Here is an 18054-nt window from a genome sequence, read left to right on the forward strand (position 1 = left end):
ATTTGGATAAAGCAAGAAATTATATTGCTAAGAAGCAATGGTCAGAATTTAGAGCAGCTATGTTCAAGCCATAAGTGAAATGAAATGTTCCAGCCCTTGCCACCTGTGCCCAGCTGGGAAAAACATAAGATATTGCTCTAAATTCTGACCATTGCTTCTTAGCAATGTAATCTTATGCTTTATAAAAATTTCATTCTGATGAAGACACCTCTACTAGGTGTCAAAATCTTTAACGTAACTACCAGTTAGTTGCAACCACTTGGATGTATAATCCTATGCTGAAACTCGTATATGATCGTTGAATAACAGCCTGTTCAACTGTACGTTAATTTATTATCTCACTCAGTGTTACATAATAACAAACCACCACCATGTATCTCCAGTTTGAACAAAATGTCATTCTTATCAGAACACAGTGTCTTACACTCATCCCACTAACCAATAAATCTGAGGTGCTGTCTTCTACTGAAACTGAAACTGAGCCACTGAGACTCACTTCAACTGCTGGTAATATTTACCTCTTAACAGAAACATGCAGAAGAACTGCTACTCAAGTTTAAAATAGTTGGCCATGCAACTTGATCGATTTGTAGTAAATAGAACAGTTCACGAGGGAGGGACACACTGTGGTACACATTCACTGTAAAGAAACAATGCTAAATAAAATGCATTTGGCTGTTGAAAGAGCAATGTGTGAAGCCTTCAGTGGCGGCTCTTGAAGAATATTGTAATAGGATCTTTCTCGAAACCCAAAGAAGTTCTGGTTGTATGCAAAGATATTAACTGTGCCAAAGTTAGTGTCCAATCACACACAGATGAGGCACGAACTGAAACTGAGAGTAGCAAAGCAAATGCAGAAATGCTTAACTCTGTTTTCAAATGTCCCCTTACAAAAGAAAACCCAAGAGTATTGTCCCAATTAAATTTTTGAACCACTGCAAACATGAGTGAAATACATATTGTGCCAGTGGCACTGAGAAGTGGCTGAAATCACTCAAATTAAACAAAGATCTGAGCCCCATTGGAATCCCTATCAGATTCACACTTACTCTGCAACTGAGATAGCCCGTCTTTCAACCATAATATACCATGGAGTCATCAAAGGAAAAACCATACCCACTGGTTGAAAAATAAACAGATCACGCCTGTTTCCCAGAATGGCAGAAGAACTGTTCCAAAAAACCACTACCCAGTCTCATTGACATGCATTTGTTGCAGAATCTTCGGGCATATTCATATTTCAAATGTAGTGAGGTATATCAAACAGGATGGCCTCCTCCACTCCAAACCGAATGCATTCGGAAAACATTAATCATGTGAAAAACCAAACTCACACTTTTCTTAAGACATCCTGAAAGCTGAGCATCAAAACAGTGAGAGAGTTGCAGTATTTACTGACTTCTGAAAACCATCTGACTCAGTACCACATCTACAGCTGTTAATGAAAGTAAGATCATACAGGGTATCAAGCGAGATTTGTGACAGGAATGAGGATTTCTTTGATGTGTGGATGCAGCATGTTATATTGGATAGATGGTCATCGACAGATGCAAATATAACTTCTGGTGTGCCCCAGGGACGTATGTTGGGGCCATTGCAGTTCATGCTGTATATTTATGGCAGACAACATTAGTAGTAATCTTGGACTTTTTGCAGATGATGCAGTTATAATGAAGTACTGTCTTGGAAAAGCTGCCCAGTATTCAGTCACACCTTGATAAGATGGCATAGCAGTACAACAATTGCCAACTTGCTTTAAGTGTTCAGAAATGTAAAATTGTGTAATCTGGCATGGTGGTACCATGACTTTAGAGCTTTCGTGTACCACTCACACACAACTGAGCATGCAAGAACATGGTAGGTGCCTTCAGAAGCTCCAGTCCTTCATAAATTTGTCTCAGGGTTATCATCTTCTCCTGATAACACTCACTCATCCGTGTCTGGCATGCAAACTGTGGGAAGTCTACTGCAATCCCTTATTTGTTTTGAAAATGATCATGTACCTGTACATTCCTGGAAGATGCTGCTGAATGATTTTTCAGGTGGAATGTGGTGTTGACGATGTCACTCATTGTACATAAAATATGCCTGTTTATAAAGACAATTAAAGAATCCGTAAGAGAATACCATGTCTGCCATTGACCGCGTGGAATAATAGGGCTCCATTTCCCATTTACACTGTTCACACTCCACTGAATCACTAACCTTATTCTGATGTCTACAGACCCTGATTTATGAGGTGGTTGTACGTGCAACTGTCTGACAACAGCATGACAGAGGACTAATAAGGAGACTTTATGGGTTGGCTCTCTTTCATTTTCTTCATATTTATAGGCTTTTCAAGCTCAGTGCAAATAGATTACTTTCTTATAACAGCATGACACAATTCTCAAACAAACATGAAAAAAACTTTCTCTGGAAACTAGAAAATTCTGGGCACTGTTAATAACAAAACATATCTGATGTGTTGACATAGTCATTGGTAACCAAGCACATATCATGAAATTCTAGTAATCATAAAGCTGCTGCATCAGATCTCATTATCTGCAATATTCTATTCACTTTTCCATAAATTCCAGCCTTATTTACAAATAAAAACATTAATAAACAACTAATGAATCACATTTTTAAATGCAAGTATATCTTTATTTTTCATTACTAATGGCGTGACAATGCCAGTACTGACAATGAATTGAAATTTAGTGAAAATTCTAAAGGAAATACTTTTTTCTTCATGCAGATTGAAATATATTTTTTTCATTTAACAATAAGCCATTTCACATGACAATATCAAATTTTAATTCATTTTCACAAGACCAGTAATTAAAAATAACTAGATATTATATTTGTTAAAAATATGATTCATTATTTCCTAATTAATATTTATATTTAATAATAACCATAGAATTTAAATAAAAATATTTTTAAAACTTTGCATCTAGTGAAACTTGAACCAGCAACTTTACAACTGCTAGACTTCTCAATAGTTATGTTACTTGATTATAAATGTTTTGTATTCAAAAGTTTTCAGAAATCTTCTAATATTTAAAGATGATTTTATTGTGTTTTTTTTTTTCTTTTTCTTAAATATTGTATCATAATGCTTTAACAAACTGATGTGCTGTTAAAATAACCTTAAAATCCTACAAGCATGAAGAAAATCAAAGAAGGCGTGGTGTTACATACCTCTCTAAAGGAGTGCTGTGTATCCCAGTGTGTTCTCACTCACAAATAATACAAATGAAGAACATTAAATGAGTTAACATAGAGGAAAGCACAAATATTGTGTGATTCTGTTACTGTATCTACAAGTAGAGAGCCATGTCAAGGGATGATACACGTCTTCAAGATGAGATAGTGATGGCAGTAACTTCGCATGGAAGGGAATGTAGAACCTCTTAGCATTGCCAGCCTACTCTGAAGAAGTGTGAAGTCCTCAGGAAATACATACAGGGTGTCCGTAATTAAAGTACCAATTTCAAAATACTGTAGAAAGAGAACCACTGCTCTGAATTACATCAAATTTGAACAGCCTATGATTGATGCAGGGGGAAACATCAAGAAATAAAAGAAATTTTGCCAATACATGGTGCTGTAAGTCTGTTACTGTAAATGAAGTCAGCTACAAATGACAAATTAATTGCGAAATCATGGCTATGATTTGACTCGCACATTACTGTTCAATGTGCATGACTGCACAAGTTTGGTAGTAAACAATTGTGGCACTGTTACTTAGGTAAGCCCATCCATGACAGAAAGGTTGTACCGCATCGGATGGGAAAAATCAGTTTTTAATTGTCCCAAGGCCAAAAAGCAAATAAAAAGCAAAAATACATCTGTTTATCATTGTTCCAAGTAACAATACTAAGCAAAATGACATCAGTTTCTAATTGTCATGAGATTGGTGGAAGACATGTTCAATATGTTGTCCACCATTTTCTGCCACAAGTTGAAATCGAGAAACAGCATGTTCCACAACAGATCAAAGTGCCTTAGGGGTTACATTCAGAATGCGTTACACAATGAGTGCCTTTGATTCAGCTACATTTTTAACTGGAGCACTGAACATAATATCTCTCAGATAACTCCACAGATTATGATCAGGTGATCTGGATGGCCAGGCTTTAGAAAAATGGTGTCTGATAATTGTAGCATTTCTGAGAGCCTCTGCAGCAGCTGCTTCACTGGCTGTGCAATCTGCAGAGGAGCACCATCTTGCACAAAAATGATCGTACCCACACATGCACACTGTTGAAGTGTTGGAATGACACTGGTGCACAAAAGTCTCTCATAGCATTTACCAGTGACAATACAAGTAACAGAACCCACAGGACTCATCTCCTCAAAAATATATGGCCCTACGATACACAATGCTGTCAACCTGCACCACACAGTCACTTTATAGAATTAAGTGGTACTGGCTGATTTGTGTGCAGATTTTCTGTTGCCCATATTCTGCAAGTCTGCATTTTGACATGTCCTTGGAGATGGAAATGGATTTTGTCTGTCCACAGAATGTTCCATGGGCATTCATTGCCCACTCCTTTTGACCAAGAATTTCCAGACCAAAAGTCTGTCTCGCTGGCAGGTCTGCAGGAAGCAGCCCCCAAACATAGGTAATTTTTTATAGATGGCAATGCAGGATGTTTTGCAGAATTTTATGCACCGAGCTCATGGGCATGTCCAACATTTAGACAATTCCCCATGCACTGCGGGTTTGCACATCACCACTTGATCCCTTTTGCAATGCTATGGCTACATATTTGACAAATGTCAGATCAATTGCTTTCTTGCCTCTGCAAAATTTCACTTCAAATGAATATTTTGCATTTTTTCATACCCTTCACTGTACTGTAAAAGAGCTTTACCAGCAGCACATAATCCTTCATGGAGACAGTCATGTTGGGCATCTCAAACACAACCTGAGGAACAGTTGTGCACTGCACATCTGGAAGTGCACATATTCTGACAAAGTGAATGAAATTTTTGTTAAACTTTTTTTGTCCCATGACATTCCTCCCCCTCCCCCCCCCCCCCCCCCCCCCCACCCCCCCCCCCCCCCCCCCCCCCCCCCCCCCCCCCCCCCCCCCCCCCCCGCCCTGCCCTTGCACCAATGATATGCTGTCCAAATTTAATGTCATTCTGAACAGTCGTTCTCTTTATACAGCTTTTTGAAACTGGAACTTTAATGAACACCCTGTATATTTGTGGCAACAGTTATCATGTTCACTTAGACAACTGAAATGTTAATGAAATGTCATTCAGAAGCGTTCATTCTTTGAACAAACTGCTATGTAGATGTTTCATGTTGGACATTATACACACATATTGAAGAAAAAGAAGAAAAATTATTCGGGGTTTTTACATCAACTGCAATCACCGATACTATCCCAGGTCAACTGGAAGATACAATTCCACCTACACTGGAGTAACATTTATTCCAATTTCAATCAAACAGCACAAGACTTATGACTTTTTCATAAATACATGATAGTCTGAAGCATTTACAAAATCTTATTTTTTTCAGATTTGCATATAATGCAATGAAACATTTTTTTTGTATATCACATTGTGAAAACATGACATTACAAAAACTGGTCATCCTATAGATTTCACTTTATAGGACTCTATATTCGAGAAGAATCAGCATTTTTTAAAGATGTAGTTCGTTTTCACTTCATTTATATAACCTACAACAAATTTCACAGGTATTCACCAAAATTCCAAATTTCATATAAGCTATGGAAAATCATAATTTATTATTTATCACACAAATTGTCTTCAGCATATTCAAACAATGTTATTAACCTCTCTTAATGGAAACTTTTTATATTACAAAATGTAAACAAATGTCTAACAATATGTGGTGACAGTCGACCGCCAGTAACTTCACCAGAAAAGTGCAGAATAAATGGTCTTTGGAGACTTGAGATTCTTTGGAGGTTCCGTCTACTATTTGACTGAGTGATATGCGTGTTGTGAATTTCTGCATTGCTTTTCTTGTGTCTTACCGTAATAAGTTGGAGTTTTCTGTGCGTGGTCCATCGCTATAGCCAAAAAACCCACATTGGTGACCCCGAGTCGCGAAAATACGTTGCATTCGCTCGCTGTGTATCACCAGTTTTGCACCAATAGACAATGTCGCAGCCTCCAGTTTTTCTGGCAGTGCAGGACGCCGCGACCGCAGAAGGGACAATCAACTGTCAAGCGCAACGCTATACCACATGTACTACTAATACACTGGGAATGTTCATGTCCGGTGTTTGCCTCGCCTGCCGGACAACTCTAACCTCTGCCAGCATACCACACCAGGCGATGTACACATCGTCGCAGATACCTTCTACGGCATTCTACGCTGAACAGAATGCTCCTCCAGCACAAGATCCTGGAAACCCCTCGCCCGAGTTTCTACTGCACAACACAGACCACGCGGCAGTCCAGTTTCGGGGTCCACACGCACGGCCACCCTCTCCTCAGAGCAGCCCACCATTTAACATGTCCCCACCACACCGGTCGAAGGGACACTCGCGCCGACTGCGTCGGACAGCACATGGAACAGCAGCCATCTAGCGGCCAAGACCTGGAACCACCAGCGGGTCGGCAACAGCCTCTCCCCAGCCCAACCGGGCTAGTGCCTGCACACCCTGCCTTCCCCTCGCCTGACACTTCGGCTGGCGGGAGGAGTACAGCTGATTCACGTACATGCTGGTTCCACTCCACTTTCAGGGATGCCGCTCGCAACTGCTGTCTGCCCTGCACGTTCCCAAGCGCCACAAGTGGGCCACAGTAGGCGCCACGGCCCGCGGATACATGCAGGGGCTGTCCCAAAGACGTTGCATTCTGTCAGATCCCCCACCTCATGAGGATGTCTGTACGCCTTGGATTTAAGTTCGCGCCGGTATTTTCTCGTCGATACCGGAGCAGACATTAGTGTCATACCTTCCACATTTTCTGTAAAGGACACGACACCAACCAAACTGTCCCTTCGAGCAGCAAATAAGTCTCCACTTCGTGTCGATGGTTTGGCCAAGTTATCTATTGAACTCATACCTGGCAAACAGTTCACTTGGTCCTTCTAATGTGGCTGACGGCGAAGATCCAGTATTAGGCATTGACTTCCTTTTCCACTTCGGACTGTCTCCAGATCTTCAGTCGGCCGCATTATTGCACCACGCCTCATCCACTTATATTGCATGTTCAGTCCCCTCTTCGGCCACCCCCCTTCCCTCTCAGCTTCCGGACAACTTCGACATAGCTCCCATCGAGTGCTCTTCACTGGCGGACAGCCTCACAACTTCCATTGGCCAGCTCCAGCCCAAACGCCTTGCAGTCGACGATCCCTGTGCTCACAATGCCGAACTGAACCATACCATATTGTCAGCTATGCAAGCCCTCATAGAGGCACGATGCCTCGTACAACGCCTGTTAATGCCACCACCATCCGACACCGGAGATGCACCTCGTGGAACTTTGTCATCACCGACACAGACAGCTTCCCCGGCACATCAGGTTAGTGACTCTTGTGTGACACCGATTCCCATCCACGATGGCCCCCGAGCGAGTTCGCCAACCGAGCTGAGCGCTATCAAGAATGGCACAACACACAAAATTGTCACGACAGATGGGTCACCAGTGCGTGATAAAGCACGCTGACTGCCACCACATAAACTACGCCTTGCTAAAGCTGCAGTGGAGGAACGTCTACGGGCACATATTGTTTGCCCATCGGACAGTAACTGGTCCTCACCCATACATTTAGTCCCCAAAAAGGACGGCACAGTGCGCCTCTGCGGCGACTATCATCGCCTGAATGCGCGGACGGTGTTAGACAATTATCCAATACCTCACATACAAGAATTTGTGCAAGTACTTAGCAGAGCACACATCTTCAGTGTCTTGGACTGCCGCAAGGCATATTTGCAGATACCAATAGAACAGAGTGACATACCAAAGACAGCAGTGCTCACACCTTTTGGCCTGTATGAATTTTGTTACATGCCTTATGGTCTCAAAAACGCGGCCCAAACTTGGCAGCGTTTTATAGACTCACTTCTGTCTAACTACACATATTGCTACGCATACCTCGATGACATACTAATTTTTTCCCCCCTCTGACAGGGAACATGAACTCCACCTGGCCACGATACAGGACTTATTGACATGTAATGGAGTCGAGATCAATAATGACAAGTCACAACTCCACTGCACCGCTGTCACTTTTCTGGGGTACACCGTCTCCTCGGATGGAATATGCCCCCCCGCAGGTGCGGGTTGACTGCATTTGGGATCTACCTCTCCCAGTGTCGTTTCGTGAATTACAATGGTTTTTAGGAACTGCCAATTTCTACCGTCGTAACCTGCTGATGGCGGCAGCCATTCAAGCCCCTTTCACTGACGCATTGGCCAGCAAACAAATCTCAGGCAGTCGCCGAGTACAGTGGTCTGACAACGTAGTGAAAGCTTTTGAAGACCTTAAATCAGCGTTAGAACGTGGTGTCACTCTTGCTCACCCTTTGCCAGATGCCTGCATCCCTATTACAGCGGATGCAAGTGATTTTGCAATCAGTGCAGTCCTCCAACAGCATGTCAATGACACGACACAACCATTCCGGTTTTTTTCCAAAAAACTATCTACAGCTCAATGTAAATGGTCAGCATTTGACAGAGAATTGCTAGCAGTTTATGAAGCTGTAAAATATTTCTGCACAGACATCGAAGGAAGGAACATAACAATTTCCACAGACCATCGCCTCCTCACAGAGGCTATCCGTAACCCCGCTGCTGACCTTCCCCCACGTACGTTTCGGCAAATGGACTTAATTTGCCAATACACAATAGACATCCACCACATTCAAGGGCCGGCCGGAATGGCCGAGCGGTTCTAGGCGCTACAGTCTGGAACAGCGCTACTGCTACGGTCGCAGGTTCGAATCCTACCTTGGGTATGAATGTGTGTGATGTCTTTAGGTTAGTTAGGTTTAAGTCGTTCTAAGTTCTGGGGGACTGATGACCTTAGCAGTTAAGTCCCATAGTGCTCAGGGCCATTTGAACCACGTTCGAGGTTCAGAAAATGTGGTGGCTGACTACCTATAATGTATCACTGCAATTTCGTCCCCCATTAATTTCTACGAATTGGCCCACTTACAGGACAGTGAATTGCACAACCCCCGACAGGTCCCAGATACTTCCCTTCAGATAGTTTCGTGCAACCTACTGGGCTCAGCCAGGCCACTGCGGTGCGATACATCCACGGGCACCGCCCGGCCTATTGTTCCCCCTGCGCTGCATCGCCAAGTGTTTACTACGTTACATTACCTGGCACATCCTGGTGCTAAGGCTACTACGCACCTGGTTACAGAACACTTGGTGTGGCAGAGGGATTGTCGTACTTGGGCTCGTGCTTGTTTACAGTGCCAGCGCAGCAAAGTCGGCAGGCGCACACAACCCAGTCTAGGTAAATTCGACATCCTGAAAGGCCGCTTCCAACATGTACATGTGGACCTCGTAGGACCGTTACCTGTGTCTGATGGTTTCAGGTGTATCCGGTCCGTCATTGACCGCATTCCACATTGGGTGGAGGCAATACCCCTGCAGGACATCACAGCAGATTCCATAGCACACGCATTCGTATCCTCCTGGATAGCTCCATTTGGCTGCCCTACATCCATCACCACCAACCAGGGAAGACAGTTTGAATCCTTGCTGTTTAAAAAACTCTGCGTCATCTGTGGGGTGGATAGATTCCGCACTACGGCTTACCACCCTCAGAGCAATGGACTGGTTGAGCGGTGGCACAGGACTCTGAAAGCGGCACTCATGTATCCCAGTGGTGAGTGGTGCGACGCCCTTCCCTGGGTTATGCTAGGAATACGCACTGCTTACAAGACAGACCTCCAGGCTTCACTCGCAGACCTCCTGCATGACGAGACCCTAGTTCTCCCCACAGAGTTTGTCAATGACGAAGCAATCGCCAACCTATCCGACCTCCCCATGCTAGTTCAGCGTGTCCGGACATACATAGCTGCGATCTGCACACCTCCTCCATGACCACATACCCATCCTCGGGTATTCCTGCATTCGCCACTGGACTCTCGCGAGTTCGTAATGTTACGTGATGACACAGTCAAACCGGCATTACAGCCACCTTACTCTGGCCCACATCGAGTAGTGACTCGCACAGACAATACTATGGACATTCTCGTCAGTGGCCGCCGGCAGACAGATTCCCTCCAATGCGCAAAACCAGCCTGGACAATCGAGGAACCTGTACCACCCACTTCCCTCCCCCCCCCCCTCCCCCCCCCCCCCGAGTCGAGAGTTCTTCCATCAGATGACGACACTGATCTCACACAGACCATCCACTCCCCTGTGCCCCACCATGATCGTATGTGCACCGAGCCTACACCTGTGGGCAACTTAGTGGTTGCGTTTGACGATACTCCACCCTCGTTTCACACAGGCACAGCGTGTGACAATCCACAACCTCAGGCTCAACCACATGTTGCGTGTGACATTACAATGTCCCAAGTGTTGGCACCCAATACCCCCACAAAGTGTTCCAGTGTTTCTCCTGAACTATGTTACTATGTTACTTCCCCCACTCCTCCCCCCTATTGCCCCCTACATCCACTGTCAACGAAATTTCCATCTCAATCAATGACTGAGTACCCACACGGCAAGCTTTCCTTGCAGCTCCACGAGGGATCCATGTTCGTCCTCCGCATAGGGGACACTTCATGTGGGTCCACACCCACGTCACATATCATCATCCTGTACACAGTCCCTATCCCAAATGGGTTGGATACGGCTGCCATAGCTGCAACATTCAGCACTGATGGGATGCTCAAGATTCGCCTCTCCCTCTCCGCCTGTACTGTACTGCAACGATGACATCTTCACATCTTCGGTGCCAGTCCAGTTCACGCGTGGTGCAGGTTGACCAGTCCGCCCCCCCCCCCCCCCTCCCACACTGGATGGCGGCGGTGGCGGACTAGACAAGCGGTAGTCCACCCTGCACAGACAGTATGGACTCATAGCACACACTGCTATCAATCAGCAAGCATCCCACAACGCCACTACACAGGAAGACACCCACATCCTTCCCCCAGTGCTCCGCAACAAGTGGGGGGGGGGGCGGCAGGGAAGGGGGGGCTCTGTGGTCGACCGCCAGTAGCTTCACCAGCGAAGTGCAGAGTAAATGGTCTTTGGAGACTTGAGAATCTTTGGAGGTTCCGTCTACTACTTGACTGAGTGATACGCATGTCGTGAATTTCTGCATTGTTTTTCTTGTATTTTCTGTAATTATACGAACCTCAATAAAAGTGTCTTATCGTAATAAGTTGGAGTTTTCTGTGCGTGGTCCATCGCTATAGCCAAAAAGCCCACAAATGCATATTTTGAAATTTTTCAAACTTTCTTTCAGCACTATATAAATATCTTTTGATAATATTTTGATTCTCAGATTTTTGCAAAAAGATAAAATTTTGCTCTGATTTTTCATTGTTATAACAACCAGATGTCATTATAATATTTAATTTGAGAGTGTAACTTCTAGAACGTTCTGGATATTGACTTAGGTTATAAATATAACCAAATGTGTCCCAAACAGTCAGCCAATTAGTTAGTCTACAGGTAGTATTTGTCTCAGCTCTTTTCAAGCACTGATAGGTGACACACCACATGTAGGTCATCTTTTATTGTGAAAAACTGTGCACAAACAGTTCTCCTTTGTGTTAAAAACTGTATGTTGTATTTTACAATGTGTAACATGCCAAATATGGAATAAATCAGGAAGAAATAGTGTCATTACTGGCAAGTGAACAACCTGTGGATCTATTCATCCCCTATGTAGATGACAAGCACCACATTCCCAACAAAGAAAAGATGAGTATCTTTTAATTTCAGCATTCACTAAATTTAACTCTGAATGACTTTTCTTTAGTCGATTTCCAAATGTGCTAAACTAGTATACAGAGAGGCTAGACGAATATGCAGAACTGTTGAAAATTGGCAGAGCTGTACAAAGTTTTGGAAAGAGGGTCATTTCAATGTTCTGATTCAAAATTTTTTTTTTTATGTACATACAAAAGCTGTTCATACGTTTAGTGAGCAGTACTATTATATTTTGTTACGGCGATAACAACAAAAGGAGAAGATTAAGCGTGTTATATTTGTGTACAAGGCCATGGTTGAGCAACCACAAAGTAAAGAAGAGACAATATTAAATCTTCATTGAATAAACCACTTCTAACACCAAAGCTAAACACTACAAGGCGCAGGCTGTAAGATCCCATTGTAACTACAGAGCTAAACACAACCAATAAGGATGTGCAATGAATATCAGCAGGAAGACAGCCTGCATCACAGATTACTGCTCCAGAGACAAGTAAAACAGTTATACTTCAACAAGGTGTTTTTTCAGACATATATGTATGAGCCCTTTCTTTTTTTAAGTTCTGAGGAGTATTATCTATTGTAATAATGTGGCAATTTTTTTTCTTAACCTTGCAATATACCTCTACATAAAAAGTATATTGCACTAGGTGGTGTATTTTTTTGTTACTAAAAGCTCCCACTACCCTAAACCGGATGTTTACAAGCAAATCTACAGGCAACTACTTAATATAAAGCTTGACCTTCCTCATTTTATACAGAGGTGACAAAAGTCATGGGATACCTCCTAATATTATGTCGGACCTCCTCTTCGCCAGTGGGGCAGCAACTCGATGTGGCAGGAACAAAAAAAGGTGTTGGAAGTCCCCTGCAGAATCATTGTTTGGTAACATGAAGTACATGAATGGCTGCAAATGTTCTCCGAGTAGCCAAACATACAATTTCCAGTAAATGAGGATCCAGTCCATTCTACGTAAACACAGCTCACACCATTATGAACCAACAACAGCTTATTGATGACCTGGGTCAATGATTTTGTGGGGTCCACCCCACACTTGACCTCTACCATCAGTTCTTCCTAACTGAAACCTGGACTCATCTCACCAGGCCATGATTTTTCAGTCATCTGGGCTCCGACCAATACAGTTACGATCTCAGGAGAGGTGTTGCAGGTGATGTCGTGCTGTTAGCAAAGAGACATCAGTCAGTCGTCTGTTGCCATTGTCCACACTGATCCCTGTGGTTATTTCAGGCAGTGTTATTCGTCTGTTAGCACTGACAACTCTAGAAATACGCTGCTGCTCTTGGTCATTAAGTGAAGGGCATCAGCTACTGCATTATCCGTGGTGAGAGGCAATGCCTGAAATCTGGAATTCTCAGCACACTATTGACACGGTGGATCTCATAATATTGAATTCCCTACTGATTTCCAAACTGGAATATCCCAGGTGTCTAGATGCAACTACCATTTCATGTTCAAAGTCTGTTGATTCCCATCAGGCAGTGATAATTACATTGCAAACCTTTTCACATAAATCATCTGAGTACAAATGACAGCTCCACCAACGTACTACCCTTTTATACCTTGTGTACACAATACTACTGCCATCTGTATTTGCGTTTATTGGTATCCCATGACTTTTTACCACCTCAGTTTGTATGGCTGTCAACAACACACCAATCGTAGACAGGCCACAGGGAGCAGGACTCACCTCCAAGTCACTCTCACTCACTGCCTCCTCATTCTCCATACTCAATATGCTAGGCCCGAGAAGAACTTCTAAAGATGAAAATGCCTGGAACAGTTTCAAATAAATGCTTCATAAGACAACCAAAGTAAAACAAACATTGCAATGTAGCTGAATAAAATCAGGTGATGAAGGAATTAGAGCTGGAAATGGGAAACATAAGTGAGTTTTGTTATTTACACTACAAAATATCTGATGAAGGCTGAAAATGTAGACTAGCTACAGCAAGAAAATAATTTCTGTTAAAGAGGAATTTTTTGACATCTAATATAAATTTAAATGTTACAATATCTTTTTTGAAGGTGTTTTACTGGAATGTAGCCTTGTAAAGAAATGAAATGTGGACACAAACAGTGCAAGCAAAATGCTGTTGAGGTGTGATGCTACAGAAGAATGCTGAAGATTAGGTGGGTAGATTAAACAGGAGGCAATGATTCAAATTAGGGAATAAAGAAATTTATGGCACAACTTGACAAAAAGAAGGCATCAGTTGATAGCACACATCCTGAAGCATCAAGGAATTGCCATTGCGCTAATGGAAGGTAATGCCAGGGGTAAAAGCTGTGGAAGGAGGGCAAGACATGAATACAATAAGCAGATTGAAATGGATGTGGGTTGCAGTAGTTATGCAGAGATGAAGATGCTCATGCAAGATAGACTGATATGGAGAGCAGCATCAATCCACACTTCAGAATGATGATCACCACAATACACCTTCGGGCAAAAGATGGGCTACAACAAAACTTCAGGTGAAATCCCAGAGAAATGTTCAGAACATTTTTCCTGTTTTTATACATTTTTATGCTGTGACCAACCTTTTAACACCAATTTGTTACACCAACTAAGATGGTGTTGCTGCCAACATTGTATTTAAGTTCAGGTTCTTTAGTATGGAAGATCTGATGAATGGTTGCTAGTCACCAGAAACCAGTAAACGTCAATAAGCAATTGTATTTTATTGAGATTGCAAACGTTAAAATTTTTTAACAAATCACATTTAATTTGTTATCCATTTCCCAATGCCTTAAAAATGATACTGCACGTGTTCATCTTTTCCAAAGCCATTCAGTTAACTTCACAACATCCCATTTCCAAATAACACCTAAGTACATGTACTACTTCTCAGGTGGTGAGGCAGCCCAGTGTAAAATGTGGAAAAATTATGGAAACATCACTTTCACCAGAGTAATTTCAATGTCTGTGCAGAGTGGCATTTCTCTGTCACATCACATGGGAAAGAAGCAAGTGATGTTATCACTGATGCCATCAAGAAACTTGTCAATCTATAGTGCATCTACAACTCTTAGGTAATGACACCTACACAGTTGTTTCAATGGTGTTCCAAGAACGTAACAGATTTGGTTGCTTGGTTAAGAGACTAAACAGTAAGGTCATGATTCGCTCGGCCAAGGAGTAGTTCATCTGGAGTTGGAGACATCAGCCAGAAATTTGATCAAATTATGGAAGTATGTAGGAGTGGTAAAACTGAAGTACTGAAATAAATATTGATGCAATAGCAGAGAAATAATTTAAGGAGAATTTTTCAGAGCAGTATGTACGTCAGAGCAGGCATGGGATCTCCAAGAGCTCTTCTGTGGTGAGAGAAACTCCACATGCCTCTGACCCTTGCCTATCTGATTAAGGGCAAAGACAGAGTAAAGAATGCTCTCTAGTTGTGAGATCCATAATAGTAAAGGCAAGAAAGCTAAAAATGTAATGGACATCAATTGGACTGACAATAATGAAACAAGGTCAGAGAAATAATCATATCAGTGTGTGGGTGGGGCTCAATAATACATTGCGTTGCTTTCATTATAAAACTAAAAGTTGGTATGAAGAAGGAACTCTCCTTCCAGAGTGGTTTTCCCAGATTTGCACAATTGTAGGCACTCAGGAGTTACACTTTGTTATTCCTAGTGGCTACAATAACTCCCATAAGAGCGATATCTCTGACGTCGATCTGTTGTAGAATTTTAGAACATGTTTTCTGCTCGAGTATCATGTCGTTTTTGGAAACCCAGAATCTACTATGTAGGAATCAACATGGATTCCGGAAACAGCGATCGTGTGAGACCCAACTCGCTTTATTTGTTCATGAGACCCAGAAAATATTAGATACAGGCTCCCAGGTAGATGCTATTTTTCTTGACTTCCGGAAGGCGTTCGATACAGTTCCACACTGTCGCCTGATAAAGTAAGAGCCTACGGAATATCAGACCAGCTGTGTGGCTGGATTGAAGAATTTTTAGCAAACAGAACACAGCATGTTGTTATCAATGAAGAGACGTCAACAGACGTTAAAGTAACCTCTGGCATGCCACAGGGGAGTGTTATGGGACCATTGCTTTTCACAATATATATAAATGACCTAGTCGACAGTGTCGTAAGTTCCATGCGGCTTTTCGCGGATGATGCTGTAGTATACAGAGAAGTTGCAGCATTAGAAAATTGTAGCGAAATGCAGGAAGATCTGCAGGGGATAGGCACTTGGTGCAGGGAGTGGCAACTGACCCTTAACATAGACAAACTTAATGTATTGCGAATACATAGAAAGAAGGATCCTTTATTGTATGATTATATGCTAGCAGAACACTGGTAGCAGTTACTCGTGTAAAATATCTGGGAGTATGCGTGCGGAACGATTTGAAGTGGAATGATCATATAAAATTAATTGTTGGTAAGGCGGGTAACAGGTTGAGATTCATTTGGAGGGTCCTTAGAAAATGTAGTCCATCAACAAAGGAGGTGGCTTACAAAACACTCGTTTGACCTATACTTGAGTATTGCTCATCAGTGTGTGATCCGCACCAGATCGGGTTGACGGAGGAGATAGAGAAGATCCAAAGAAGAGCGGTGCGTTTCATCACAGGGTTATTTGGTAACCGTGATAGCGTTACGGAGATGTTTAACAAACTCAAGTGGCAGACTCTGCAAGAGAGGCGCTCTGCATCGCGGTGTAGCTTGCTCGCCAGGTTTCGAGAGGGTGCATTTCTGGATGAGGTATTGAATATATAACTTCCCCCTACTTCTACTTCCCGAGGAGATCACGAATGTAAAATTAGACAGATTAGAGCGCGCACGGAGGCATTCAGACAGTCGTTCTTCCCGCAAGCCATACGCGACTGGAACAGGAAAGGGAGGTAATGACAGTGGCACGTAAAGTGCTCTCCGCCACACACTGTTGGGTGGCTTGCGGAGTATAAATGTAGATGTAGATGTAGAAGAAAGTTTCATCCAGTTCACCAGACACCAGAAACGAAACTAACAAGGACCCAGGAACACTCATACCCTGGAGATATCACACAATTCATTCCATGCATGGTGGATTTCATATGTTTGAATGTTAATGAAGATATCAGTGAGGTTACAGTTAGCTTCCTACATCCTCAAAACCCTTCACTTTCATGTATACAGTCTGAGAAGCCTGATATCATTACTGTGGACAAGATGGACATTTTAACATAGGCTGATGTGAGAATAGTAACAGATCAAACATATGTTCTTTTAACAAAAGGTGCACAAATAGTGGTGTGGTATGTCCTGATGATTGTGTTTCTTTTTGTAAATCTGAACCCCTCCACCATGCCTTCCACACATGTGTCTGGGATGATTAGATCATGTTTTGCATCACTGAAGTTCAGAGGTCATAGTCTGTTAACTTGCATACTACAAACGCTGCCCATTGCACTGTTCATGTAACTACCTTACTGTCGAATTTCGAACGCACCACACTTTAAACAGTTAAAATATTTTTCTGTACTTTATGTCATGTTATTATAGTCTGCATAGAATTTGTATTGTTTAATTGCATCACATAGCTGTAGATATTAATTTACATCTCTTAATTCAAATGTTAAACCAACTTGATTTTGTATTATGTTGTATAGTGTAACATGAAGATGCAAACATATTTTTCTTCAATTTTGAAGGTGACATGTTTTGAGATAATACTGGTCAAAGGTAAAGGTCACTGACCTTACTTCTCTACATTGTTTGAAAATGGCCACAATGCATATCATTTGAAAGCATGTCCCCAGACCTTTCCAAAATTACCACTTTCACAGTTCTACCACTCCTGGAACTGAATTATACACCCATTTTTTTCTGTGACATTTGTCAAATGCTTTGCAAATTTTCAGAATTCTGGGCAGCTATTTGTTTTGTAATACTTCAGCTACTGTTCTTTAATTTGGCACTTTTCATACCCCAATTATGTCCAATACACACACAAAATTTTATAAAAAACAGAAGAAAGTAAGATTGGCACCTCTGATGATTTAACATTGAATGACCCCTATCCCAAGTTTAATGTTGGAGGAAAGGTTCATTATTGTATAAAATATATTTTTGAGAGTGACACCAGCAAGCTTCGGCAAAACCATGAAGAGAGCAATATTTCACCGCAGGTGAAGGA

General features: G+C 42.3%; 1 protein-coding gene across 1 annotated transcript in view; it reads right to left on the reverse strand.

The window, feature by feature from the left end:
* Positions 1–13643, reverse strand: part of LOC124722159 (spore wall protein 2-like) — a 64850-nt gene extending 51207 nt beyond the window's left edge. The window contains exon 1 of the mRNA XM_047247362.1: positions 13605–13643. Coding sequence (XP_047103318.1) covers positions 13605–13643 — 39 coding nt within the window. The remainder of the gene's footprint in view (positions 1–13604) is intronic.
* Between the last annotated feature and the right edge of the window lie 4411 nt (positions 13644–18054).

The sequence above is a fragment of the Schistocerca piceifrons genome, chromosome X (genome assembly GCF_021461385.2).
Source record: "Schistocerca piceifrons isolate TAMUIC-IGC-003096 chromosome X, iqSchPice1.1, whole genome shotgun sequence".
NCBI classification, from domain to species: Eukaryota; Metazoa; Arthropoda; class Insecta; order Orthoptera; family Acrididae; genus Schistocerca; species Schistocerca piceifrons.